At 51.6% G+C, this 24,417-nt stretch overlaps 2 protein-coding genes across 2 annotated transcripts; both read right to left on the bottom strand.

The window, feature by feature from the left end:
• Nucleotides 1-714: 714 nt before the first annotated feature.
• On the bottom strand, nucleotides 715-8,559 carry SENP3 (SUMO specific peptidase 3). The gene is made up of 11 exons (XM_010596576.3): nucleotides 8,404-8,559; nucleotides 6,868-7,584; nucleotides 5,850-6,089; nucleotides 5,641-5,752; nucleotides 5,129-5,276; nucleotides 4,952-4,999; nucleotides 4,436-4,513; nucleotides 2,307-2,444; nucleotides 2,046-2,129; nucleotides 1,881-1,931; nucleotides 715-1,258 (listed from the first exon to the last, which is right to left on the bottom strand). The coding sequence occupies exons 2-11, from the start codon at nucleotides 7,571-7,573 to the stop codon at nucleotides 1,148-1,150; spliced, it is 1,716 nt and encodes a 571-aa protein (XP_010594878.2). The 5' UTR covers nucleotides 7,574-7,584; nucleotides 8,404-8,559; the 3' UTR covers nucleotides 715-1,147.
• On the bottom strand, nucleotides 8,415-21,055 carry LOC100662597 (TNF superfamily member 12). Its single transcript, XM_064270357.1, has 13 exons — nucleotides 20,810-21,055; nucleotides 20,635-20,682; nucleotides 19,997-20,084; nucleotides 19,332-19,382; nucleotides 19,210-19,245; nucleotides 13,642-13,766; nucleotides 13,198-13,441; nucleotides 11,364-11,641; nucleotides 10,943-11,021; nucleotides 10,770-10,817; nucleotides 10,514-10,632; nucleotides 10,184-10,322; nucleotides 8,415-9,950 (listed from the first exon to the last, which is right to left on the bottom strand). The coding sequence occupies exons 1-13, from the start codon at nucleotides 20,966-20,968 to the stop codon at nucleotides 9,841-9,843; spliced, it is 1,524 nt and encodes a 507-aa protein (XP_064126427.1). The 5' UTR covers nucleotides 20,969-21,055; the 3' UTR covers nucleotides 8,415-9,840.
• Between the last annotated feature and the right edge of the window lie 3,362 nt (nucleotides 21,056-24,417).

Genomic DNA, 24,417 nt, shown 5'->3' with positions numbered 1-24,417 from the left:
CGCCCTTCTCGCCGGTACGGAAGTGACGTACAAAAGTCAAGCCTCGAGGCCTGGCAGCCATCTTGGGGCCCTGTACCCTTACACGTGGGGAGGCAATGGTGCCTGAGTCATGTGGCCTAGTAGGTCCTATCACGCAAGGGGGGGGCGAGGTCTCAGTCTCCAGGGACTTCCGGGCTCCCGGGATTACAACTTCCCTTTACGTCCGCTCCAGGTCTCCACTGGACCCAGATTTTATGTTCTCCCCTGTGGAGCATAGATAAATCCCATACCGCCCCGACGTGTTCCGCGTGTACCCATCAAGAGCCATACCCAAGAAGGTGGGAGGAGAGGAGGTCCTGTTCTAAACAATTTCTAAGACTAGAGGGAGGAGGAAGGATGGCAGAAGCTACTGCTGGGCTTAAGAGCGGTTTATGTAGGTGTCATGAATCCTGGCCATCCCCCACCCCAGTTCCTTCAGTTCTCAGTTCCCCAGGTTCAGCACTTTTCAGGCTTCCTTGTTTTTCCGGCGTACCGTACCTACTTTTCCTCGTCTGGGCCCTTTGCTCCCCTGACTGGGCGATTCACTTGGATGGTGAAAACTCGGTGTTGGCACTACCTGAGCCAGAGATGGGGAGCTGGCCCCTGAAGTTTAAAGACCCAAAAAAGGCTAGCTAACAACACTCAGAGAAAGGCCTGAGATACTTTGAGGCCCCTTAAGGAAGACCACCACTTACATATCTCCAAAGGATCCTTTATTGACCAGAGCAGGACCGTGGCATTTATATATATATATATATATATATAAAAAAAAAAGTTTGAAGATTTGGCAGGCAGTAATCCCTTTGCCCGCCCAACCCCCCTCCCCCAGCACTTATATTCCTGCCCCTGCACATGGAAGGGGGATGACTGCCCCACCCAGGCCACAAGGCCACACACTCCCTTACAGAGGAAGAAAAGGGCTTTATCATGGTCATCCCCTGCCCATCAGAAATCAACAAGTATTCTCTCCAAAAAAAAAAAAAAATACAGAAATCAATTAAAACATTTAAATATGAAAAACCAAGGAGACTGGTTGGGAAAGGCAAGAAAGGAGTTGGAGTTTCTTGGGAAGGAAGGTTTTCCCGTGTCCCCCTGCCCAGTAAAGGGCTTGGGGCCGGGGGTACAAGGCTCACACAGTGAGTTTGCAGTGACACAGCTCCTTGTAGATCTGCCGACGAAGTTTGGGCATGTCCTGCTGGGTGAAGCTGAATGGCTGAGACAGGGCCAGGTGCTTGCAGTACTGGGTGTTAACAAAGCAGGCCATGAGAACCATTCACTGAGCATCCCCCAGGCCTATACTATGTATTTTATGTGAGATGTACTGTATTAGATCTTTCAGAGCATTTTCCCATTTCACATACAAAGGGAGCCAAGATCACATAAGTTAGGATTAAAAAAAAAAAAAAAGTCTGACCTAGGCTAGTGCTCTTACTTGCTATGTGGTATTTCTAGTGTTTAAGAGGGGATGGGAGGGAGCTGTATCAGAGTCAGAGACCAAAGACCAGGAGAAAAAAAAAAACAAAAAACCCAACCTGTTGCCATCGAGTCAATTCCGACTCATAGCAACCCTGTAGGGCAGAGTAGAACTGCTCCATAGGGCTTCCAAGGAGCAGCTGGTGGATTCCAACTGCCGACCTTTTGGTTAGCAGCCAAACGCTTAACCACTGCACCACAAGGTCCCCGAAGCCAGGAGAGAAACAGTGAAATCAGGGTTTCTGCATTCTAACACATTAGGTTACTCTCTGCTCCACAACTATGAGTCAAATGAGGAATGCGGAATATCCGGCCTCCCACCTACCTCCTATCCCTTGCCCCAAACTGCCTCTAGAGTCGGAAGGGAAGGTCCCCAATCATCTGCTTACCTGCAACACGAAGGCGCCACAGTCACTGTCATTATTCTGCCTGGCCACATTCTATACAACAGAAAGAAGGTAGGCCCTTCATCTGGAGACTCGCTGGGGCATGGCTCAACTTCTGCCGCCTACCACTACCCCCACTGCCACTCTTTACACCCTGTGTAAACTCACCATTTTGAAGTAACCTTTCCAACCCTGGTGGAAATCCAGTCGGTCTTTCTTCACTGCCTCTGCCTGTAGATACTTGGCAATATGCTATGTGGATGGGGAAAAGGAGAGAGGTGACGCTCATTTCCCAACTGACCCCAGGGTATACTGGCTGTAGGTACCATACCCAGGTCACTCCTCAGAGACCCAGATCCCACCCTTCTTCCTGGGATGTTTTGCCACTGGCTCTCCCCACTTTGTCCGTCTTCCCCTTCCACCTCAAACCTTAGGACAGCGGCGGTTTAGGGTGCGCTGCGAGTCAAAATAGGTGATGGTGCGTCGCCTCACGTCAACAGAGATGAGAGACCAATGCACCTCCAGGTGGATGGGGATCAGCAGCAGCTCCTTATTGAAGATGTCCACCTAGGGAGGCAGCGCCAGAGCCAGGTAAGATGCACAGGGTTCCTGTTTACTGCCATGAGGCTTCTGAGAGGAACGGAGTGGCAAGCAAAGGAGCCGAGTAGGAAAATACAAGACCTCAGTATCTGGAAGTCTAGACTCTCGTAAGGGAGAAAGGCAGGATGGAAGAGGTGGTAACAGAACACAACGCTGAAAGTCCACGGCAGGCCAGGCGCTTTTCACACATGAAAAGTAGAAGTGTTTATGTGGGTGCCCCGCGTTGATGGAGCAGAGTGAGCAAAGGGAGAATGACAAGTAGATAGGAGCCCAGGCTCAAACTGCCAGGGTTCAAATCCAGCTTCTCCATTTACTGGTTTACAGCTGTGGGCAAGCTACTTAATAACCTTTTATATCTTAGTTTTCTTCTCTAATAACAAAAACAAACCAAACCCACTGCCATCAAGTCACTTCCGACTCACAGCAATCCTATAGGACAGAGTAAAACTGCCCCACAGGGTTTCCTAGGCTGTAATCTTTACAGAAGCAGACTGCCACATCTTTCTCCCAGAGTGGCTGATGGTTCAAACCACGGACCTTCTGGTTAGGAGCTGAGCAACCATGTGCCACCAGGGCTCCTTTTTTCCTCTATAAGGAAAATCAATGTACCTACCTTATGTTTGATAGTGTGTTAAACTAATTAATATCCACATGCACTTAGAACTTCTGGCATGAAGTAAATGCTCACAACAATCCTATGAGAACTCTCACTTTCAACCTAACGAATGAGGAAACTGCAGCTCAGAAAAGAAATGGCAGAGGTGGGATTCAAACCCAGACATACAAAAGACCAAGCTCTTTCCACTGTATGTTACCCCCACCTCTACTAGAAGCAGGCCTGCCCGAGGGTATGAACTTTCAAACGTGGAGACAAATTAGCAGATGCTGGAGCCAATGGTATTACCCACTGTAGAAATTCCCTGGCCTGTGAACTAGAAGACAGGGAAACCAGGGAAGAAAAGAACTCTTGCCTTTCCTCACCAGATCTACTCTTCCTTCAATCTTCCCCCAGTTACTCAGGCCAAAGGTCTAGATAGAGAGATCATCCTTGCTTCCTATCTTTTCTTCATTCCCCATATCCAATCCATCAGAAAGTTCTATTAGTTCTACCCTCAAAACTTATCCTAGACAAAACCACTTCTCTGGTCCCCGTTTCTCTAGTGGATTACTGTGCTACCCTCCTAGTCAGTGTGCCTACTTCCCATTTTGCTTCTATTATTGAAACAGGAGTTTAAAACATGAGTCACTTCCTGGCCTGCTTAAAACCCCTCAGTGGCTTCTTGGTACGTATAGAATAAAACTCACCCCCTGAGCCTACCCTACATGCTGTATGTCATCTGCTCTCTGCCCTGATGGCTACCGTTCTCCCTTTGCTCGCTCTGCTGCAGTCGCACAGGCCACCCATGTGGGCACTCTGTTCCTCAAGCATGCTGTTTCTCACCTTGGGTCTCATGTATTTGTTGCTCCCCTCGCCTAGAACACTCTTCCCCCAGATCTGCTGGCTCCTCATCATAAGAGAGGCCTTTCTAGGCCACCCAATCTAAAGCACCCTCCTCCCAGTCACTCTACTACATTATTCTGTTTTAGTTTACTTATTTTCGTTCCATAGAGAAAAGAGTTTTCCTTATTTAATACTGTGTCCCTGGTGCCTAGAATAGTGCCTGGCGCACCAAAACCCCCTGCTGTCAAGCTGATGCTGACTCAGTGACCCTATAGCACAGAGTAGAACTGCCCCATAGGGTTTCCCAGGAGCACCTGGTGGATCTGAACTGTCGACCTTTTGGTTACCAGCCATAGTTCTTAACCACTATGCCACCAGGGTTTCCACCTGGCACACAGGACGTTCAATTAACATTTGAAAGTGAATGAATGGGGTCAGGGGAAGGGATCATAAAGAACAAAACTGTAATTCTTTGAAGAAAAAACGTTATATAAGTAGATATCAATTCAAAACTCACATTTTTGGTCCACCTTTTCACCCCATCATAACCCTTGGTGCGGAGTTTATCATAGAAGAAACTGTTGAAGAAATGCACCTGTCCCAATGACACAAAAGAGCTGATGGAATTAAAAGATCTCAGCCCCTCCCTCTAAATCGCCCACCCACACCTCCCACTCCTTCAAACAGCCCACTCCATTTCATCATGGCTCTGAGGATTGGTTTCAACAACCCTGACTCCAGTTCACTTAGAATGAAAAACAAGTGATTGCTTTTAATCTTAAAGCTTTCTATCCCAACTCTTGGGGTTAGCCATAGGAAAAGAACTCTAAAGACTAGGGAAAAAGAATAGAATTGAGAAATTCCGGATCAAGATTACAGCTTTGAATTTAACAAATTACCATCTCCCACCGTCCCCCTGCCAAAACAAAACAAACCCAAGGCTCTTGTTACGTAAAATGGAAGAGACAAAAAGGACTGAAAAAGCACTTAGAACTGAAAAGGTCCTGGGACCGAAGGTCCTGGTTGGGCCTACCTTTTCAGGGACTGTGTCCATGACCAGGTCTCCATACATGTTCATCACCTGGGGAGAAGATTGGAGACAACTTGCCATGGAGAGTGCAGCATAGGCACAGGGCTCCCCCACGCAGAGGGCCCCAGACACCCTGCTCCCTGAATCCCCTCTTTGGGCTGTTTCTCCACCCCTTCTCACCTGGTCATTGAGCCAGTTCTGTCCATACAAGGTCCCCAAGTCATCCATGGTCAGCACATGCCTCTTATAGGCCACTCGGAAGCCCCTCACCATGGCATTGCCTGGCATCCGCTGGTAGGACTGGATCAGCTGCAGCACTAGGCCCTTCCTGAGTAGGCCGAGGGTGGAGTCACACAAGAGAGGAGGGGGCTGGGACACAAAGTACCTTCTACTGCCTAGAATAAGAGTCTAAACTGATTCATTGGTTTTTGATTATAAGTCCTTTTAAGGGACTGCTAAAAGCTCACTCTCCAGAAAGAAACACATGAATACTTAGATATACACAGGATTTCATGATCCCACGTAAAGACCCTCTCAATAAGCTTATAGTGACTTGGTACCTTGCCTGCAGAGTCCTCCCCTTCGGCTCAAGCTGTATCTTCCCCAAGTACCTCCCTATGGGGAAAAGGCAGCCGCATTCTCTTTCCTTCCTCCAGCCTGTTTTTGAAGGGCATTTGTCTTTCAAGCCTCACCTGGAAGGTGTAGAAAACTCCTGCTGGAAAATGTCCTCCAACTTCTCTACTACCTCATCAGTGCTGAGGGGGATGAGGCTGCCGTATGTCTGAAGGAATTCATCCAAGATGCCTGAGTGGAGGAGGGACAGAGGAGTAGGGTGAGGCCTCCAGACTCTGATCTAGGAGTCCGCTGAGGGAGAGAGCCTAGGTCCTCTAGGGCGCCTTACTCTGCACGCAGGTCACATGCTCCTCTCGCAGGGGGCTGTGCTGGCCAGCTTTCTCCCCAGGCCGCTCTGCCTCTTCCGCAGTGCCCATATCTGAGCCATGGAAAAGCTCCTGGGCCACGTGGTCCCCGATGCTGCACACATTGCTGATGAGGATGCTGGCATCAGGGGGTGCCAGACTGCGCTCCCCTTCTGGCCCAGGTGGTCCCCCAAAGCCATTGGGCAGAGTACACGGGAGGAGACCTGTAGGAAAGGGAGAAAAGGATGAGGATGAGAAATATACCAAGAGCAAGAGACAATGGGAGAATTAAATGGTGCACACGTATCGTAAAACCACAAGAAAAATGAAGTGTAAAAATACAGACTGTAAGGAATGGAAGCCCCAAAACATGAAATAAGTACGTGTAAGAGATTATGAAAAGAAAGAGTAAAGAGTTACCGACCCACAGACAGGAAGAAAGCAAGAAAAGTTTAGGATTCAGAGAGATTTAAGTTTCAGAACTCTCTATCGCGTTGTATGCCCACCACCTAGCATAGTGGCTGGTATATAGTAAAGGCTGTACAGGTATTCGGATACTTAATAAAGACGTAAAGGGCCTGATGTTACGCTTGGTTGGGTTTCTCTGAAAAAGAAGTGCTCTGAGAAGAATATCATGCACAACCATACAAGTTGTGTACTGCACTGTTAGGCGCGATCCCACCCACAGACCAAGTGACTGGTGCCCTCTGGAGATGTACACACAAGGGCCCTTGTCCAGAGAGGCTGAAGGGGTATTTCAAGTGGACAAGACTGTTTGATTTTTCAAAACCACCCTTTCTCATCTGTGTCCTAGGCCATAGGACCTCTGCTGAGGGGTTGTGCTACCCCAGGTTTAATTCCTGCTCCAAGTGGGACTTAAGACATTTCATAGCTATCCTGGACCCCATTACTCAGGATCAGTTCTCACCCCAGCAAGAGGACCCTGCTGCTTCAGGCTCTTAGCTCTCCTCCCTCTCCCCTCCATCTCCTTTCCCATCTTACCTGAGTCAGGGTCCAGAGGAGACTTTGGAGTCCACCTGAGTCCATCTTCTTCCATGGAGGATGCAGAGGGCACTGGTGGAGACCCCCTCACCCCATCTTCAGCCATGAGAGCACCTAGCAGACCCAGCCGAGGTGGGGGCGGCCCCCGGGGGGACCCAAAACGACAACAGGGGGATGGCGCCTGTGGTGTTGCACCCCCTTCCTGGGGTGAAAGATGGTTCTTGGGGTGCGTGAGGCCCCGCCGCCGGCCCCGGTGGCGCCCCCAGAGCTTCCAGTGGAATGTCAGCGAGGTGCTTTTTGAGTAGAGCAGCATCCGGAAGGCTCTCATAGCTCGTCGGCGGCGCTGTGCGCAGGTTTTTCGATGATTGGGGCGGGGAGGGCGAGGCCGCTGGGAAACTCCCAATTGACCCCATCTGGGAGGCAGCCTCCAAGCTGCCACTTCCTCCTCCTCATCTTCATCCTCTTCTTCCTCCTCCTCTTCACTAGCTGAGGCATCAAAGGAGGGCCGAGGGACAGGGAGGCATCTGGCTGGCACTGTGGTCCCTGCCCCAGTATCTGGCCCAAAGCCTCCACCTGATTTCAGTCGGGGCTTGGGGGGCGGTGGCCAACGAAGACGTTCTCTCCTGGGACTTGAGTAAGCTGGGGCTATGCCAGGTCCAGGAGGGTCAGGCCCCCAAGACCCAGTCCCTTGTGTAGTCTCTTTCATCTTCCAATAGCCTGTAAAACAAAGGTTACAGTCTCAGAATCAAATATCCTGCCTCCTGGATCCAACCTCTGTTCTTCAGTGTGCCTTCTCTATATTTGGATACAAATAAACTAAGGAAGGAAAAAATTCGAAATAACTCCAGATTTCCAGTTAACATACTCTACAAAGGGTCATGTAGAGACTGCCATTATTCTCTATCCAGGTAGAAGCAAAGGAGGATGGTTATGCAGCAAGCCTCAGAGGTCTTATTTCTCAGATCTCTAAGTCAAACCCAGTATTTCCTGGCTCTGTTTTAACAGCACCACCCATGACCTCTGAAACCCTAATAAGGGTGATGTCTTTACTCGGGTGTCTCAGCCTGGGAATCTTGATGCGGTACAGATGTACAAACCCAACTTCGAGAAGGAGACCATGGGCTACAGTGGGAAGAGAGCTCTATACCACCCTGGGATGAATGGGGGGTGTGGGCATGCTGAGGTACTTTCAGGAAGGATTAAGAATGCCAGGGCTATGGTTCAGGGGATGGAGTCTGATGAAAACGGAAGGATTCTGAAGGGAACTGAAAGGGAACCGAATCGGTGCTAAGGCAGTAGAAGCAGGGAATGGAGCAGAACTGAGGCGTGCCAGCCAGGCTGGCGCAGCCCCCCTCTTGCCCCGTCCCCGCATGCGTCCCAGCACCGGTACGGTCCTACAGGATAGGACGGCTCGGAGCACAAGGGCCTGAAGAAGCCCCTTCGCGGGCCTCCTAGACCCTGGTTAGGTGAAAGCGAGGTATCAGAATGGGAGAGGCCGCGCGGCAAGGATGGGGGGAGGGGGAGGGGCGTCCTCACCGGGAGCGGGGAAGCCGGGGGGTATGGCCGGAGGGCGGGCGTCTCCGGCCTCAGGCTTCCCGGCTCATCTCTCCGGTGACGGTGGCGCTCCCGCCACTCCTACTGTCTTCAGGCGCAGCTGCCTCAATTCAGGATTCCAACGATCCTTGGCCGCGCGCCGCGCAGCCCAGCCGCCCCGCCGCGGCCGCCTCCTGCTCTGCTTCAGCCTCCACCGCCAATGCCTCCCCCTCCTCCTCCTCCTCCTTCCCCTCCCGCGAGCCCCAGGCCCACCGGCGGTGGCGGCGCACGATTAATACGTCACACCCGGCGAACGGCGCCGGCGCGAGCACCACGCGTCTAGTCCCGCCTACCAAGGATGCAGACGCCAAGGGACCGTCCTGCTCCCGAGCCTCGAGCCAGGGTTGCGCCTGCGCACAACCGCTGACTTGGGCGGCCTGCACCCGCTCCCCACGCCCCCTTTTGCGTCTGCGTGCCAGAAACCGCCTCACGACCCGCTACTTACCCCTAGTTTGTCTGCGCTGGTGGGGTTCTGATCCTGGGGGCCCTCAATACCTTCGTCCAGTAGGGCGCGCGAGAGGAAAGTTGGGAGGACAGGGAAATGCCGGTACAGGAATAGGACTGAGGCGAGGCAGTGGGGGAAATGAATCCGGGGTATCTATCATTCATTCTCTTTTATTTAACTTTGAGCAAGGCTTGAGGAGAAAGAACCGCTCCGAGGAGTAAGGCAAGACCAGCACCCGGCCGTGCGATCCATCCAGGGCTCCCCAGGGACCCACCCTAGGCCAAAGGGGCTTGGAGTGGCCTGTCACGCCAAGGGAGTGGAGAGCATGAAAGCTAAAATTTGGGACCCGAAAAGTAATGTGGCTGCGAAGGGACCGTCATCGGGTACCCCCAGCAAAGGAGTGCATAAGACATGCACCTCTGGAGATAGGGATGGAAACTGATGCTCAGTAGATGGAGAGGAGAAAGTGTATGGAACGTAGTAGCCGGTAGTGTAAGGACGAGGCTTCTTACGGTCCGAAGAGGCAGGATACCTCGAAAGGGGTGTGGCATAGGGCACCAGGGGCTTTCCTAAGTGTTGGGAGAGAGGCTTCGTGGACCTCTACCAACAGGCAGGATGATTCCCTCAAACTGCCGCTAGATGGTGGTGCCGTTCCGGAAGCATCCAGTGAGACCCATAGCAGGTCAGGACAATGATTGACCCCTTTCCCCCCTGGACGGGGCATAAAAGCAAGATCTTCTAGCTCTTTAATATCCAAGAAATCATAGGCCTGGGAGTGGGGAAGGAAGGAAAAGGGAGGACCGGAGAGTCATGAAGTCACAGTCAGGAAAAGGCCTCTGTTCCTGCTCATTCCCAGTCCTCTGGTCAGCTCTTGGTTATCTCCAGCATATACCCACCCTGGTCTTCCAAGCTCAGACCCACCTTTCATAACACAATCATAGTTTCACAAGCCCCAGGAAGGTGCCATGTGGAGAGAGGCTAAGTTTGGCCCTTGCCCGGGGGATTATGACACTCAGAATATCCCCTTGGTATAAATGGAAGACACCTAAGAAAGGGGAGAAAAATGATGCTCAGTGAGGCACAGCCATCGTTCCATGTGGTCTGATGTCTCCCCCTCCCTTCTGCAGCTCCACCTTTCCTCTGCTTCCTGCAAGAACCTCACAACTGCCTCTCCACCTAGGGCTCCCACCCCAATCGTAGAGCCCTGCATCAGTCCCACTAGATCAGAGACCTGTCCCGCTCTCCTCTCATCCACTCCCCTGCCTGCATGCCTCTCACCTGCACTGTAGCAGCTATTGTAGGCCCGGGCAGGGTTGGAGGGCATACTTCGTACACATCGGAATAGAGTCTCCTCCCTTCCCTGGCCCTCCCGAGATACCACCTGACCCATGGTGAAAGTCACATCGTGGAACAGGACCTGGTAGGGCAGGGAGGAGATAAAACGGAATGGCATGGCCCAGGTCTAGGAGGTCTCAGGAGCCCTGAGGCAAGGAATGAAGAACGGTCTTCTAAGCTTGGAATGGACAAAGGGACCGGGCCATCCAGGCTGTGGGAGAACAGGGAAGAGACCTCCGGATCCCCAGGTGAGGTACAGGGTATGCCAGTTACCTGGCTATAGAGCAGATAAATTCCAGCCTCCCAGACTCGGACCACATATCCGCGGGCCTCCAGGCCTCTACCACGCCTGAGAGCTGGTTGCCACATCACCTCTGTCACATCAGAGTCCTCTGGAGGTGAGAAGTGTGGCAGTCAGGGTTTCTGTGCAGTCTCAGACACTTGATGGATTCACTTGGACCCAGATGCCAGCCCCAAATCCCCCAGTTCCTGCCTCTCCCGCAAAGCCATTATTTAAAACAGTGCTCACCCTTGGAGGTGATGTTAACGGGAACAAGGTGCAGGACTGAGTGCTTCTCTGAGGAGAGAAGAAGAAATCTCAGCAGGGCCCACTTACCCCTGCTGCCCTATTCTCATTCTCCCCTCTCCCCATTCCATGCTGCTTGATCACCTCCCACCCCTGCGGCACCCCTGGGGCCTCACTCCTCTGTTTTGGGGTGAGCACTGCTCTCCTCCTCCGAGATTGCTCCCCATTCTCCCAGGCTTCCAGGACCTCAGGGCTCTGTTCATGGAAAGAGGGTCAGGGTTAGACAAAGATGCAAGGGTCCCAGCCAGCCTTCCTTCCAGCCCTCCCTCCCACCCCACGAATGCCTCACTTCTTTCATGCACCTTTCCCCAGCACCCTAAGTCTTGGTGCTGGCTGTCCTCCAGGATCTGTTAGGTATGAGAACCATTAATCTTTAACAGTTTCCTTTCCTGGAATGGCCACTCCCTTGACTTCCAGACCCGGGACCCTCTCTTACACCCTCTTGTAGCTTTGCAGACCAGGAGACAGGACTGAAGAAGCCCGGAAACCCTCTGCCACCCATCTTTCTCTCCCAGACACCCTTCTCCCCTCACTCACCTGCTCCCAGAGGCTCTGCCAGGCCTGCCCATCCCCCTTCCGGGAGGGTCCTCCGGTCCTCTGCAGCCGGCTCACCTCTCTCCTTAGGGTTTGCAGCTCTGCTTGTTGCATCATTAGAGCCATGGCGCAAGCCACAGCCCCCAGAGCTGCCCCCCAACTCAACCAGAGGGCAACTGAGAGTGCCGGGTCTCGAGCTGGGCCGCCCGTGTCGCCCCGGGGGGCTACTGAGGAAGGAGACGAGGCCAGCATGAGCTGGGGATACTGCTGACAGCCGTGGCCTCAGAAGTGGGGTGGCAGGGAGGTGACAGCGAGGACGGGGGTGCGGGCACCGGTGCAGAAGGGAAGAAGGGTGTTACGCAAAGGAGAAATAAAAACAATGTGAGGATAAAAAGAGGGAAGAGGAAAGCAAGCTAGGGGTACTGTCTGGTACGCCTGGCACCCCTCTGTGGGGCCAGTGTTGCCTCTCAGACCCCTATCCCCCTCCCCCAGCCTGAGGAGAATCTGGAGTGGGTCTCTCTCGGAAGGACAGGGCTGCCAGTGACACCCAGGGGGAGCGGCCTGAGCGCAGGAGCCCGGGGCGGCCCCAGAAGTGGGGGAGGGAGGGCTGGCGGCTCTGGGGCATGGTGCCAGGAGGAGGGATGGAGGGACAAGTTGGCAGTGTTGAGGGTCAGGGGCGAGGACAGTAGACCATCTGGCTAAGGTGTGGGGGAGATCTCTGGGGAAGTTTCTACAGGTGACTGAGGTGGGGCAGGAGGGGTATGGGTGGGTGGGGAGGAGAACCAGGGTCGCGGAAGCCAGAGACTGGCTGAGCCCTGGGGTTAAGGCCGGGCCGGGTGTGTTGGAATAAGGCCTGTACTGCTCCCTGTGCTGAACTTGGCAAGCAAGAGACTTCCTGTTTCCTGAGAAAAAGTCTTACATAATGCTATGGATGAAAAGAGAAAGAGAAACAGACAGGCACAAGCACTCCAGCCACTGTAGGCTTCCTCTCTGGACCCAGGGTCCGTGTGCCTGTGTCCTGGGCCCCCTTCAGGCCTGCTCCCACCCCAAATCCCAGCCAGGGCCTTCGCCAGCTTCTGCCAAAGGTCCCCAGGTGGCCAAGAGGAAGGGCCCTGCTCCTCCCAGCCAGGGATTCCCCCGCAGGAGGAAGCCCGCCTCCTAGGCAAATGAGGCCAGTTTGGCAGCACCTTGGCATAGAGTGATTTCTTCCTAGGCGGTTGGCCTTTCTTCTTCTGGCTCAAGCCTCAGGGCAGGAGGCATGTAGGCCCCGAAGTCCAGACCGCTTCCCATGGTCTTCGGCTACCCTTAGAATACCCCCCCAAGGCCCCAATAAAGAGAGAGACTATGACTTATTTTCTTTAATATCCATTTATCAACATTTTGTCACAATAATAATAAAATAATATCTGTTCTAAAAATCCACAGGGACACATCAAGGTGGAGCTGGTCTTGGTCTCCTACCCCTCACATTTGGGGACACCTGGCCTTGTCCCAGTCGCTTCGGTTTCCTGCCACCAGGTCCAGCCCCGATTAGTGCCTGAAGAGGGGTCCTCTGGACCCATCTTTGCCCAGAGAGTACAGTAAACACAGTGTCCTGGGGGCCGTGGTCAGGGTGGGAGTCAGGAGATAAATGGGGGAGTAGAAAGGCCAGGGCTTTGTGAGGTGGAGAGCCCGAGACTGTACGGGAAGAATGGGGCTATGTATGTGGGATGGCAACAAGTGAACAAGCCCGAGGCCTCCAGAGGGAGGAGGTCTGGAGTGAGGAGCAGTTTGGGGCTGGAGTGCTGTGGGGAGCCAGCAGCCTGGGAGAACTTTGAGACCAGAGCCCCTCAGTGAATTTGGAAGAGTCCGAAGTAGGTGAGGAAAGGGGCAGCCTTGAGATGGGCCCTGGGGAGGGTGCGGATCCGAAGAGAGGACCCTGGCCGCAGGGGCAACAGCCCAGACACCTGGCAGAGGCGCAGCTGGGGCCCAAGGGAGCTGGCCGCGGTGGCGGAGAACTCCTCCAGGCAGCGCAGGGCCAGGGCCTCATCAACCAGCAAGTCCAGCTTCAGGTAGACAGCCTTTCCTTCATCAAAGTGCACCTGGGGCAGGGGGAGGGCAGGCAGAGTCCAGGCCTTTGCTTGCCCTCAGCTCAGTTTCAAATTTCCTGAGAGACCCAGGTAGCCCATCCCCGCCTCCAGCCCCAAGCTCTCCCTCTCCAGCCTCTAGCTTACCCCCCCTCTCCGGAACCAAACCTTCTCCCTCATTTACTGCTTTGGCCATGGAGCCAGGTGGGGCTTACCTGACAGTACAGGTAGTAGAGCCCAGCCCGAGTGACTCTGAATTCCCCACGCTGCCGGTCATAGCGCAGCGGGTTGGAGCTGTTGATTTTGGCCTCCTCCCAGCCACTCACCGTCCCGTCCACACCTGAACATCGATGTTCAGAGATGAGGAAAGCTCCCCCACACTCCCCAGGGATCCGCTGACTCTATAAACATTTGGGGCCCACTTTACCCAGAAGATAAAAAGATCACCCAGGGCAAAAGGAGGAGCCAATTCCCATGGAGCCCAAAGTATAATAGTTCTGTGTAGAAATCTAACGTGTGTATGATTGAACATGCAGACGAAAGGACTGGAAAGATACAGAACAAGTTACCGTCAGTGGTCACTTCTGGGGAGAAGAGTAGGATTGAAGAAGAGGGGGGACTTTTATAGTTAATACTTGACTTTTATATTTTACCTCATCTATGTCTACATTGCTTGCCTTTTTACCTTGAAATTATATTCATACGTTATTTGAATTATTAGAATTACAAATAAAATGACACAGAAATGTCTACCACTGATGAATGGATAAATGAAATGTCAAAAACTCATACAGTGGAAAAAAGTATTATTCATCCATAAAAAGGAATAAAGTACTGGCACATGCTACAAACATGGGTAAACCTTGAAAACAATATGCTGAGTGAAAGAGGCCAGTCACAAAAAGCCACGTTGTATGATTTCATCTGTACGAAATGCCCAGAGTAGGTAATTTCCTAAAGACAGAAAGTAGGCCTGGGGTAGGGAGGAATAGGGGAACTGGACGGTGATAGCTAAAGGGTAAAAACCAAACCAGCTGCGTCAAGTCAATTCTGACTCATGGCGACCCCATGTGTGTCAGAGTAGAACTGCACTCCATAGGGTTTTCAATGGCTGTGATCTTTCAGAAGTAGATTGTCAGACATTTCTTCCGAGGTGCCTCTGGGATGATTTGAACCGCCAACCTTTAGGTTAGTAACCAAGCACTTAACCATCTGCACCACCCAGGGACTCTAGCTAAAGGGTATGGGGATTGTTTTTGAGGTGAAGAAAATGTTCTAAAATTGATGGTGGTGATGGTTGCACAACTCTGTGACTATACTAAAACCCCTGAATTATACACTTAAAATAGGTGAACTGTGTGGGATATGAATTCTCTCTCAATAAAGCTCTCACCCAAAAAAAAAAAAAAATCTAGAGCTAGGGTAATTGTAAATTACAAGAAAAGAAGTGCCTTCCCAGGTCTTCCATGGTCCACCCTTTTCAGCCTCTCCAGTTCAATCTCACACACTTCCCAATTCACGATAGCCCAGACACTCTGGCCGCCTTTCTGTACCTGCCAGACACCAAACCCATTCTCCCTAATGAGCTTCTTACTACTCTCCCCTCCCCCCACATCACTCTTCCCTGAGCTGGCACCTTCTATCCCTCACGTGTCAGCCGGTCTGAGACCTTCTGTGGCCACCAGTATAAAATAGCCAGGCCCACTCCTGCCTCCATTAATCTCTTCCCATCACCCTGTTTCAGCTCAGTCATCAACATCAGAAATTATTTCATTTATGTATGTGTTCAGTTGGGATGTGATTCCCCTACCAGGGCAGAGACAAAACCAAAAAACCAAACCCACTGCCATGAAGTCAATTCAGACTCATAGGGCAGGGACAACCTTGTCTTATTCACCACTATCTACCCTAAGGCGCCAGGTAGGCACCCAGTAAACACTGCTAGGAACATGCTGGACATGGCCACAGCCTGTTCCCGGTTCTCCTTGGCTGGGCCTCAAGGAGTCTCTGCAGTTGCCTTCTCCAGCCCCTCTCCCTCTACCAGCCCCTGGGCTCTGTCCTTGACATGTTTTCAAGCCAGGTACTCTCACTGGACATTTTCATTCCCACCCATGGGTTTACCATGATCTACATCGTGCAGACTCCAGATCCCTAACTCCATTATTTCTTGTTCTTTCTCTTCCTGCTAATACCACCATTTGACTAGCCACGTTGTTGTTGCTATTAGGTGCCTTTGAGGCAGCTCTGACTCACAGAGACCCTATGTACAACAGGCTACATACAACTGACTAGCCATGGGCTCCTCAAACTCATCTGGACCCGAACTGAACTTGTCTCCTCCCCATCCCCCTCAAACTTGCTTTACTGTCTGTATTCCACTTCGAGCTCATAGTCTTCCACCCACCGGGTACCCAAGCCTCCTTCTCCTTTACCAACTTTATTCATTGATCTCCAGCTCCTATCAATCCTGCCCCCTACATAACTCTGCCCCATCCCCCCTGCCAGCCTGGTCCCTGCCATTTCTCACTGGGACTTCCTGTTTCCAACCTTACCTCCTCCTGGTTATTCCTTACACACAGTCAGAGTGATCTGAGCTGCTTCTCTTTGCTTTAATCCTTCGAATGGTTCACCTTAGATTAACTTCATATCCCACCTGTGACCTGGCTCCTGTCCTCTTCTCCAGCCTTATGCCCCATCCTGCCCTTCTAGCATTTTCTGCTTCAGCCACACAGAACTTTTCGCAGTCCTCCAGACTCTTGGTAAACTCAGGGCTTTTATACAAGTAGTTCCTTCTACTTGGGACGCCCCTCACCCCTTGTCCATCTTGAACTCATACTCAAGGCCCAGGAAAGCCACATCCTCTTGAGGAAGGGGTCCCTGACTTCACTGTAAAGTTAAGTTTGTCCTCCTCTAGACCACCATGTATCTTTGGCTACTTTAATTTTTGTACTTGTCATCTTGTCCTGTGATTGCAAATTTATATACATGTCTCCTCTCCTAGCCTCTTTGAGAATAGGTCTGGGTATTCCTCACCATGGGGACCTACCCAGTCCCTGACACGCAGCAGGGTCTCAGTGCATGTGACATGTATGCTGAGTCAATGACTGAATGAATGTCTGGGGAGCTGCTAAATAAGTGGTACATACTGAGGGGAGGAAGACTGGCCTGGGACAGAGAGGGAGGACATTCCTGGCTACTGAATCAGCCTGAGCAAAGGCAGGTGGGGGCAGAAGACACCTCTTCTATTCTGACAACGTGGTGTGCTTGGGACACACGTGGGGTCGCTGCGGTTTCACAACCACATACCTGAAGTGACAATTCCATACTCCCTGGCTACATTTCTACTTTCTTCCCCCAAGCCTGCTTCTGTGCCTACCAAGACAAGCATTTGGAACATTTTCTCCTCAGATCTCCTGCCCCATCCCCCCAGTTCTCCAGAGGACTTAACTGTCACAAAGCAAGGGCTACCTCATCTCTCCTCACCGAATCACAAACCCACCTGTTCTCACCTTCTCCTCAGACCCTCTTGTAATGATGGTTCTGGATCCCATCCCCTCCCACCTTGGCCAATGCCCCTGCAGGTACCCCCTACCCCTGCACCAGCAGCCTCGCCTCTCATGCCAACCATGTCCGGTATACAAGCACACCCTAGCTGGCTTCAAATCCTGGCTCCGTTACTGACTCTTCGTGACCTTGGACAAGTTACATAACCTCTCTGAGACTTGACTTCCTCATCTGTTGTTGTTGTTACGTGCCGTCGAGTCCTTTTTCTACTCATAGCGACTCACACTGACAGAGTAGAACTGCCTCGTGGGGCTTTCTAAGCTGTCACCTTTGCAGGAGCGGATCGCCAGGTCTTTTCACCCGTGGAGCAGCTGGGTGGGTTTGAACCACCAGCCTTTCAGTTAGCAGCCAAGCGTTTAAACATTGCGCCATCGGGGCTTCATTTCTCATCTGTAAAATGGAGGAAATCAGACTCTCTTCTGTTGTGAAGATTAGATGAGGTAGAACAGGTGCCACTGAAAACCAGTTGCCACAGCATCAGTTTAGACTCATGGCGACCCCATGTTGTGTCAGAACAGAACTCTGCTCCAGAAGATTCTCAATGGCTGATTTTTTGGAAGTAGATAGACGGACCTTTCTCCTGAGGCACATCTGAGTGGACTTGAACCTCCAACCTTTTGCTTAGCAGCTGAGTGCATTAACGGTTTGCAGGCACTAGAAGACCTGAGTGCTAGATAAATGACATCTGAGATTAATGCAGCACTGCCTGTCCCTAAAAGGACAAAACTTTTCCTTGACCCTACATCCATCCCCCTGTACCCATTTCTCTGCTCCTGTCAGAGAGAACCTTCTGGAAAGACTTATCATGGTCTCCAATTCCTTATCTCCCATTCTCTTCCCAATTCGATATATGTTGGCTCCCACCCTAACTTGCCACTGAAACTGCCTGTGTCAAGGTCATCAGCTGACTTTTATGCTACCAAACTCAGTGGTCACTTCTCTGTTCTCATCTCATGTGACCTCTCAGCCACATTCAACAGAGTCACATTCTCCTTGTCTTTTAGATTTTAGGACACTGTCCTCCCTTGGCTTTCTTCCCCTCTCTCTGGCTGTTCCTTCTCAGTCTCCTTGACTGGGTTCTCCTGCTCTACTATCCTTCAAGATGTCCAAGAGCCTCAGGGCTTTGTTCTTCGGGCCCTTCCTTTGCCAGTTACAGACTTTTCCCTGGTGTCTCATCCAATCCTATAGTTTTAAATACCATCTATATGGCGATGACTCCTGACTTCATAGGTCCTGACCTAGCCGTTGAGCTGGGGTCGTACGTCGAGCTATCTATTTGTGGAATTCACTTGTTTATTATTAGGCATCTGAAATTTAAGTATTAATTCATCCCTCCCAATCTATTTCTTCCTTGGTCAGTCCTATCTTAGTAAAAAATGACATCGTTATTCCCAAAGATGCCCAAGTTAAAAATCTAGAAGTCATTTGTTCCCTTTTTCTTTTCTGCACATCCAACTCACAAGCAAGCCCTGTCTCTAAGACACCTGCTGAATCTATCTACTGCTTTTCATCTCTGCTGCTAACACCTTAGACCAAGCCACCATTGTGTCCTGCCTACTGATCTATTACAACAGCAGAGCATTCCAGGTAAGAGAACAGTAAGCACAAAGTCCAGCAGAGGCATGTTGAGGAGGTCAGCCCAACAAGTGCAGACAATGTGAAGATTTTCAGGGAGCTGAGACGTTAGGGGAGCTTAGCTTGGCAGCACAGGTGGACAGAGCAAAGGGTTGGAGAGAGCCTGGAATGGGGAAGGGGCTAGAGGCTGGGTTTGAGGTTCCAAGGGCATGGTGCTGAGGTGGTGGTGGGGGGTCGGGGGAGGTGTAAGATAGGGATAAGAAAAGAGCAGAGACTAGAACATTTCAAGAAAAAGTGAACAGGACCTGAAAACTAATAGAATATGGAGGAAAAAGAAGAGAAAAGAACCAAAGGTACTTCTTGGAGAAAGGTGAGGGCTGAAAGTGAAAGGTGGGGCAGGTGGTTTGGTGGAGGCATCAACCTCCAATCTCCGTCCTGGGGAGGGGAGGGATGCTCCTGGGGCCTCATGCCTGGGCCATAGAGACAGACCGGATTTGGGAGCTAAGAGAACCAAGCCCTTAAGACTTCATGAACTGGCTTTTGCAGGCCAAAGGGAGGGAGCCAAAGGTCTTGTGGGGCTGCTTTCCCAGGAAACCAGTGTTGTGGGGGTCACAGGGAGCTTAGAGGTAGGCAAAGGGTCTCACCTGCCTGTGCTCCGTCCTGCCCTGGCCGTGGGTGAACTGTAAGATGCAGGAAATGGTTGGTGAGGCCTGCCCCCCAGCCCCTCTGCCACCCCTCCTCCCAGGCATGGCTCACCATCACCCACCTTCATAGTGGGCTGCAATCACTCTGCGAGCCCGGGTTTTCTGGCCTTTAGCTGTGAGAGTCAAGGAAAGACAGATGGACAACACAGTGCCCTCCAGGGAGCCCAGGAGCCCCCTCTTCCAGCCCCACTCCCCTTTCAGGACCCTAGCACCTGGGTTTTTGTCCAGATTTGTGCCCTCATAACTTCACCGTCCTCCATAAGCAGAGTGTCTACGTGAACCAGATAACGGATATAAACCAGGACAGTCCCAGCAAACCAGCATAAATGGTCACGTGGTCATCTTATGCATACATCTCTTTGTTTATTGGGGTCCAGGCCTCTGACTCCCCCAACTTGTCTCCATTAGGACCCAAGGGCTCCCCTAATTCCTGGCCACCCCCTTCATGGTTAGGGTGGGGTTTAAGTGACAAACAAGTCCATGTGGTGGAAGGAGCTTCAGAGGGAGGGTCAGAATCCCTTGCTCCCCATCTCTGCTGGTAACCTGCATGACTCTGAGCCCCCTCCCCTTCACTCTCTGAGCCCCAGTTTCTCCATCCAGAAGGGTGAATAGTGGTTCGTGCTCTGCCTGTTGCACAGGACTGCTATGATAAACAAAAACAATAATGAATCCAGAAGCAGCCATAGATCAATCACGGTGATTATTCCTGAGCCTGGGGAGGAGGAACGCTCACCATTTCTGCGAGGCCGAGGCCGAGCTAGTCCGTTCAGGAAAGGCACGGGGCCCCGGCTTTCCTCTGCCTGGGAATTCAGTTCCTAGGGGATTAAGGGCAAGGTTAAACCAGCATCTTGTCAAGGCCCCTGAAGGATATAAACTGAGACAGACCAAGGCTTAGAGGAGAGCCACCACCCAGCAAGAGGCTCAGAAATCTTAGGGAGACAGGCAGCCCTCATCCAAGTGCAACTTGGGGCAAAGGGAAGGCGAGGTCCTGGGGTCAGGTCTCAGCCTTCAACCCCTTCCCCAGGTCAGCCACATCCCTCCCGCACCCCACTTCCAACAGAACCCACTCATAACCTGTGCTCAACTGACAGACTACATAACGCTCCACACCCGGTGCACACACCAGCAGCCCTCTTCCACGCTAGCTCACATATTCACACTCCTGCTTCACCTACAGCGAATCAACGCTTCATATTTACTTGATACAAAGTGACACAAACCCCTTAACACAACTCTCTCTGTCTCTCACACACACACACAGAACTGGCACATATCGTCACACGCACTGTGGTTGTCATGTACACCTGCCTTCACACACACACCTCGAAAGCCCAGCAGCCTTCAACAGCATCCACAGCCACTCACCGGCGGGTCCTCTTCCTCCTCTACCATCAACTCCCTGTGGGAAGGCTCCTGCTGGGAAGGAGGCAGTGTCACCCTGCCCTTCTCCACCTGACAGCTCGCCCTCTGCCCACCCTGCGCCCTCCCTCCTCGCAGCCTTCCTCCCCGCGTGCCCAGGAGGCGTGCAGCAGGGTCTCACCTGGGCGGACGGCGCCGCCTGGCTCCCCAGGCCGACGGCGGCCAGCAGGAGGCCGAGGCAGGCCAGCGCCAGGCCCAGGCCCAGCGCGAGCTGGGCCAGCAGGGCGGTGTCCGGCGCCCCCCGGCGCCCCCTCCACCTCGGGCTCCGACGGGCGGCCATGGGGGCGGGGGGCTGTGTCTGCCTCACCGCGCCCCCATCCCGGGACCCGAGGGATCGGGGAGGGGGGCGGGCGGACGGGCCGGCTGGGGAGAGGGAGGGGCCAGGGAAGCGGGGCGAGAGGGGCGGAGGACAGGAAGCCGGACGACGATCGTGAGATGAACTCGGGGCCTGGGAGGGGAGCGTGCGCCAGATTTGAGAGCCCAAAGCAGCGAGACCCGGGGAAGAGGCCCCCAGCCGCCCGGGCGTGTACGACAGGAGCGGATGTTTGTGTGAGCATGCACCCGGTGAGATGGGAGTGTGCACACCCGATGGGAGTTCAAGCAGAAGGGAGGAGGAGAGCAGAAAAGAGCATGAACTCGACCCAGGCCTGGGTGCAGCGCACAGAGCCTGGGAGAGCCTCCTGCTGCTGCAGATCTGTCCCACTCAAGCCGGAGAGTTTATTCAGGGCTCCGGGACAAACTAACCCACCACCGCGTGGCTCCATCAACATGGTTGGGGCCAAGGCACCGTCTTCTTAGTCATCTTTAGAAACATTTGCATTTTATCAGCTGGCCCACAAGAAAAAACTTCCCTAGAAGTAACTAGAAAAGAGCATGAAGACATTCATTAACGTGGGTCATGTTTTCATTTTTTTCCACAAACCAGTTAGTCCTTGATTTAAACTTCAATGCCCTGCAACTATAGCGCGGCCTGTGGGCTAGATTCCCAGGGTACCCTCAGGCAATGTGTTCACAGAATGTACTTCTCTGGAAACAGGGGGGCCACTTCAGCTAATGACAGGGTGCAAGAGAGCTCAAATTCTCCATAAATGAACTTGGTAAGAGATGGAGCGCTTTTTTTTTTTTTTTGGTCATGGATACAGTTCTGTAAAGTTACGACCCTCTTAAGTTCATTTAACCTGTAATGCTCACTTCTGCAGGTTTGCAGTGAAAGTATTAGAAAATAATTCTGTTGCAAGAGGAATAATAAACTAAAAGGGTAAAGCAGCAGTACTGAATAAGGAAAGTAGGCTGTGAGCCACTTGCCTGTGTCCATATGCTCAGTCTTGTCCCTTCTTTCTCATACCACTCCACTTTTGCTGACTTCCTGCTTCTGGAACCTGCTGAACTACTTTCTCCCTTCAGGGTCTCAGTACATGTATTCCCCTTACTTGGAAGTCTCTAATCACCCTCACCTCCAGGTTAAGTCACTTCAGAGAGGGTGTTTTAAGTCCTCTTTGTAGAGTAGAAAACACCCCTCATTCTCTATCCCAGTACACTTTATTTCTTTTTTAGTTGTTTATCACAAACTGTAATGATGTATTTGGTTACTTGTGTATTGTCTCCCTAACTACACTGTAAAATTCTGTATTTATGTGCCTCGTTGCCTGTTTCTAGAATGTAAACTCTAGAAGGACATTACATCTCCCAACTCCTTGTGAAATGCTGGGTCTCCAAAATATCGCTAGAACAGCCTGTTGATAAGACAAAGCTGAGTTGACTCCTTACCCCTCGACAGAGTCTGTTAATGTCGCATAGGGAGAAGGGCAAGGCCATGATATTTATTGAGAGTATGAGGTCTAGTTTAAGGCGGGTCTTTCAATGCCAGGGCAGGGGCAGAGAGTGATTAGGATTGGGTAAGGGTCATGGTAAAATAGTTTAAGATGAACACAATGAAGTGAGGATTTTAAGCTTGGAAGCCATCAACTAGTAGGTTCTTGTCAAGCAGCCAGACACAGGGTTGGAAGAACAGAAAGGTTTATTTACAGTTCGCAACCCTGGAGATAGGCAGTGTCTTGTGATCTAATGCTGCCAGCTCCCTGAACCGGGGCAGATTTGTTCCTTTTATAGGGGCAACATATGCACGAACAGTGACAGGCAGATATTTCAGTCTTGTCATGCGTGCACATGCTGCGTAATTCTAGCGAATGGGTTTTTGTGCATGGTTCTAAAACTACTGTGCACAGCCCTGAAAAAAATGGTGACCGCTGGCTACTGCCACCCGAAGAAGGTCATATAGCAGGGAGATTGGGAGTCAGTGTGCCTGGGCCTCCTGCAGATTGGACCAATCATGGTGAAGTGCTGTAAAAGTTGCAACAAAAATGTAGCAAGAGTAGAGTTTTCTGAAAAACAACTATTATGGGATGCTTGATAACCCTTTCATGTTTGCCTGCTTCATTCCCTCCTCTAACACTGGTCCCTTTAATCTTAAAGGGAATAGGGGCAAAGGTCATTCTTCTGTAACTTCTTTAAGCTGTCAGTGGGCGCTGGCCTGTCTAACCGAGTAAAAAATTCCTCTGTCCTAAAGACCTGTAAGGGTGGGCGGCCTCACTATCAGGAATGGGCTGGAAACCCTGCATCATCCTGGAATTGTTGTAACCTAGAGGACACAAACTTTATCAGAACCTTGAGGAGACAAGTTTCAAAAATCAGAAGTTTAGCAACTAGAGGACCCAAAAAGGGTAGAAACCAAGTAATAGACAGGAGTGCCTCCAGCACTGCCCACCAAATAGCTTGGCCTCCCCATCTTTTGTTTCTCAATCTCACACTGTTCCTTTCTTTACATTTTCTGTGTCTCTGTCTCTCTTCTCTTATGGGTGCTCTCTTCTCACACCCTCACTTTCTAGAACTCTCTCCAGTCTCACCTTCTCGCTCTCTCTCTAGTCTTCATCTTTTCCTGTTTCTCTCACTCATTCTCTAGACCCCTGTATCACTTTCTCACCCAGTCTTTTTGTTTCTCTTCCCTTCAGTTTTACTTCCTTTCTTCACTAAACTACATGGGGCTGTAGGGTGTGGGCTACATGGGGTATGAAGGGGTATCAATACACTAGGAGCCTGACAAATGTCTGTAGTTGTTTCACAGTTTCTGGCGGGGGTAGGCTTGGACTTCTATCACCGCTTCAAGCATCACTCGCATCTTACCTGACCAGATAACACCCAAGTATTTGACCAACAAGCCAGGCCCCTGTACTTTTCCTTCATTCACCGCCCATCCCTGCGACTGGAGGTGTGTGACTCTCACCAGCTGCAGTCTGCAAAGAAGCAAACGAGCCAGAGTCAGAGGTCAGCATGACATCATCATTATAGTAGAATATGGCCATCTTGGTAGGGGGAGTCTACCACTTGAGGTCAGCAGCAACCATGCCATGGCGTATGGTGGGGCTATGCAGGTATCCCTGCGGGAGCACAGTGAAGGTCTACTCTCTCGCCTCTCAACTGAAAGCAGATTGGTCCTGGCTGTCTTGGTGTACAGGGATGCTAAAGAAAGAGTTAGCCAAGTCAAGTACAAAATGCTAAGTGCCCAATGCCTCCCCTATTTGTTCCATGGCACTTGAGGTGAGGGTTGCCCGGGTATAGCCACCCAGTGACCTCTGTGGGAACTTAGATCTTTTGTCAGGAACAGTCATATACCAAAGAAACAGATTTTATAGAATAGGCAGTTAATCAAACATACGGGACAAATAAGAAGTG

Source organism: Loxodonta africana, chromosome 18 (assembly GCF_030014295.1).
Source record: "Loxodonta africana isolate mLoxAfr1 chromosome 18, mLoxAfr1.hap2, whole genome shotgun sequence".
Lineage (NCBI taxonomy): Eukaryota > Metazoa > Chordata > Mammalia > Proboscidea > Elephantidae > Loxodonta > Loxodonta africana.
The sequence above is the reverse complement of the archived record's forward strand: the minus strand, read 5'-3'. Positions and strand labels throughout refer to the sequence as shown.